This window comes from Microtus ochrogaster, chromosome 5 (genome assembly GCF_000317375.1).
Source record: "Microtus ochrogaster isolate Prairie Vole_2 chromosome 5, MicOch1.0, whole genome shotgun sequence".
Taxonomy (NCBI): Eukaryota; Metazoa; Chordata; class Mammalia; order Rodentia; family Cricetidae; genus Microtus; species Microtus ochrogaster.
Window position 1 is genome coordinate 74619619 of NC_022012.1, and position 3997 is coordinate 74623615.

The 3997-nt window shown below is 38.7% G+C and overlaps 1 protein-coding gene across 3 annotated transcripts in view; it reads right to left on the reverse strand.

Moving 5' to 3' along the window:
- The window catches only part of Dpp8 (dipeptidyl peptidase 8), a 56100-nt gene that overhangs the window by 40946 nt on the left and 11157 nt on the right, over positions 1–3997 (reverse strand). For all 3 annotated transcript variants that reach the window (XM_005347769.2, XM_026778995.1, XM_026778996.1), the window contains one exon: positions 3250–3418. In XM_005347769.2, the coding sequence (XP_005347826.1) occupies positions 3250–3418 (169 nt within the window). The remainder of the gene's footprint in view (positions 1–3249; positions 3419–3997) is intronic.

Here is a 3997-nt window from a genome sequence, read left to right on the forward strand (position 1 = left end):
TTCCTTCCTTCCTTCCTTCCTTCCTTCCTTCCTTCCTTCCTTCCTTCCTACTTATTTATTTATTTTCCAGACTGGGTTTCTCTTTGTAGGCCTGGTTGCCCCTGAACTCACTCTGTAAATCAGGCTGGCTTGATCTGCCTGTCTCTGCCTCCCAAGTGCTGCAATTAAAGGAATGTGCTATTACGCCTGGCTTTAATTTGCTATTTTTTTTTAATTTGCCATTTTTGATCATCTGTATTCTACATTATGTGAAATGAATGTTCAACAAGATCCAATACTCCCTTATTCAAAACCTGAGTCAGGTATTTGGAATTCAGAGACTCTTCCTACAGTGCACATCTATGATGTGTTGTGTAACAACAGCAGCAGCACACAGATAAACTGTAATCTAATACCCCAACATTCCAGCAGCAAACTAAAGGGAAAGCACGCTGAGCAGGCAGGGCAAATGTTACAAATACTCTCAAGCCAGTTCAGGTCAAATTTTAGTACCAAATGAGTTTCAGACCCAAGATAATGACAACAATGTGTTCAGAGCTTTCGGAAACAAGGAATTAGTAAAAGAGCCAGAATCAATGATGGGTTTCTAGCATCCTTCAATTGCTTTAAACTACACTCCAACTTTCTATCTATTCTGTTCTTCTTTAAATGTGAGGACAGGTACCACTGTTGTTTGTATTTCTGCTACTTATTACAAGCTACTTACTAACTGGATAACTGGTATCACCTTGTCTTCCCAGTAGAGGGTAACTGAGGGCAGGAACCAGTACTTTTAAATTCCTCTGTCATATTGAGCAGAGAATAAACACATATGCACCTGACAGAGCAAATTCATTTTCTCAGATGGGCTTTCATCCCACCCTACTGTGATTAGCACACTGTTGACCACGTTCCTCCCCTCCATCTCCTTCTATCTCAGCAGACAATTCTCAGCCTTTACTATGCTTCAGTCATAATTCTAAACACTGCACAAAAATTAACCTGTTAAGGCCTCCTGGAAATCCTGTGGTTATACTCAGCTGATTCACATTTTTACATATGTAGAAACCAAGAGATATATTAATTAATTTGATGAGGTCAGAATTAACTCAGAGGGCCTGGTTCTGTTTCATTCTATATTCTCTTAACCACTACATTAATAATAGAAATAACAAATATACCACATATCTACATGAATAGTAAAACAAAAGTAAAAACTACAATATCCTCCAGAATTCCAGTACTTTCTACTTTAAATTCTACCAATCTTCACAAATTCTCTGAGGAAAACAGTTGGTTTTTTTTTTTTTTTTTGGTTTGTAGTTTTTTAAAAATTTTTTTTATTGACTTTTATTGAGCTCTACATTTTTCTCTGCTCCCCTCCCTGCCCCACCCCCACCCCTTCAACCCTCTCCCAAGATTCCCATGCTTTCAATTTACTCAGGAGATCTTGTCTTTTTCTACTTCCTGAGGAAAACAATTTTACAAAAGAAAGCCAGGCATATGGTGCACAGCTTTAACAATAGCAAACTTGGAAGGCAGAAGCAGACAGGTCTCTAGAGTTCAAAGTCAGCCTGGTCTATGTAGTGAGTTCTGTCTGAGACAACCAGGGCTAACAAAGAAAAAAAGAAGCCTGAATTAAAAAAAAAAAAAAGACTTTAAAATGCCTTATTTTCTGACAGTTTTTGTGAGAGCTTTTAGTCTCAGTCTCAAATACAGTAAGTGGTGTATAGTGATCAGTGTTTGTTGACCGGATGAGAAAGGGCTTCAATTTTCAAGACTTGTGACTTCAGTGATGACAGCTGCCAAGCTCTGGTGTCATGGCCTGTAGCACCCAAACTCTTTATGACAGTACAACCAGAACGACCTGGATCATCTGCTAAAGACTCCTCCATTGATCCCCACCAGTACTGGACAATTGAGTGCTCCCAGCTCCTCACAAAGGCCACAGCACCTTTCAGAATAAGACTTTTCTCACACAGTTCGCTTTCTGGAATACTTTGCTAACATACAGACATCACTTAAGGTCAGTTACAATGATCTCTGGAAAGTCTTCCCCAAATACTGCTTCTCTTGGTGCTCTATAGTAGTCCTCATTTGACCTACTCTGTATTGCTGATTGTTTATTTAGTTGCTTGATGGTCAGCATCACCTTATTCAATCTGTACCCTTGCCACAGTTCTCCTTTAGAACCACTTAAAGGTTGGTTCCCTTAAGATCTTGTTCAAATACCACAAGTTGCAAATGCTTAAGTCTTTTTCTATAAAACACTATAGTGTTTCCACAGAACCCAAGTGCATCCTCATGCAGACTTTAATAAGATCACTATAGACAACATAATCAGTTATTTCACTGCATTGCTTAGGGAATGACCAATAATAATATCACAAAATGTATGTGTCCATTACAAACACAGCTATCACGGGCCTAACTGCACATAATATATGAATGAGAAGTATAGCAAATGACCCAGCAATGCAGAGACGGTGAGGATGGAGAAAATGCTGGGAAGCTACAGGAAGGCCTTCATTCTCATACATCACTTCCTCTTTGTGAACTCAGTCCAGCAATCAATCTATGACAAATTCAACTTCTACCTTTTGAAACTTTTTAGTTTTGTTGTTGTTTTTGAGACAGGGTTTCAAAACTCTCTGTAGTTCTAGCTGTCCTGGAACTCCCTTTGTAGACCAGGCTGGCCTCAAACTCAGAGATCCGCCTGTTTCTGCCTCCCAGGTGCTGGAATTAAAGGCATCACTATGTGTGGCTGTTGTTTTTTGAGACATCATTGAACTTGTATTCCTAATGCCTCAGACTACGTTTGTCACTCAATAAAGCCTACTTAAATATTTCCACAATGCACATGGTTCTTTCACATTCTATTTTTTTTTTTTCACTATAAAACAGTGGCTAAATAGGCTCTCCAAAATGGGGAGACTGTTTTTCAGGCAATATCTAATAATGTGGAACTGGTTTTTCTGTCTGTATCTGCTAAACAAGTCCAATTTTCTTAATTAAAATTAATGAGAAAGGGGGCAGGCTAGAAGAACAAGAGATGCATTGTGGTACTTAAAAAGTGCTGAGAAGAGAGTGGCATTATCTAAGGGGTGCGGACCATGTATTCTCTGTCCTTCTCCATACCTTCCAATTTTTAAACATCTGAACTTAAAAAGTAAAAATCACCTGGTTTGCATTAATTTCCAATGGAAGTAAAATCAAAACCAGCTTTCCACACACAAATCAGCAAATCCAGGCTGCAAAGCTCTGACTCACCATTGTGCACATAGGTGATCCTCCGTTCTTCCCTGGTTACAAGGTTCGAGATCCAGATATCGTTGCTGTGAATGAACGCTATCCAGTCTGGGTCAGCAGGGCATAGTTTTGGATCCATTCGTATATTGGGACAACTAGTTTCCACTAGATTGGGCCGTAAAGGTTGTTGCTAGAAAAGCCAACAACATTTTAAGGTAAGTTATCAGGTTGACAAATACAAGTTTGTTTTCCAGTTTTTTTCCTATAAGATCGATGGCCTTTCTAACTAAAATGTCCAAAACAGCTACATCCCAGAAAAAAAAAATATATACTTTCAATTGGTTTAATTTATTCATGACTCTTTTTGAAACGATGAATGGAGAAGCTTAGAGTAATAGAGAATAAATACTGCATTACACACCAAGACAGTTAAGAGTATTTTATGAAGTCTGCTGCTCAGCCTGTTTAAAGGTTATTATCTGTTGAATGTGTGTTTTTTTAAATTTTTTCCCCGAGATAGGGTTTCTCTGTGTAGTCTTGGCTGTCCTGAAACTCACTCTGTTGACCAGGCTGGCCTCAAACTCACAGAGATTCACTTGCCTCTGCTTCCTAAGTGTTTGGATTAAAGGTGTGTTCTTCCACCACCACCACCATGCTTGAACCTTTTTTTTTTTTTAAAGATTCATATAAGGGGGCTGGAGAGATGGCTCAGAGGTCTGCAGACATACATGCAGATAGAACATTATATACATATAAATCTTTTTTAAAA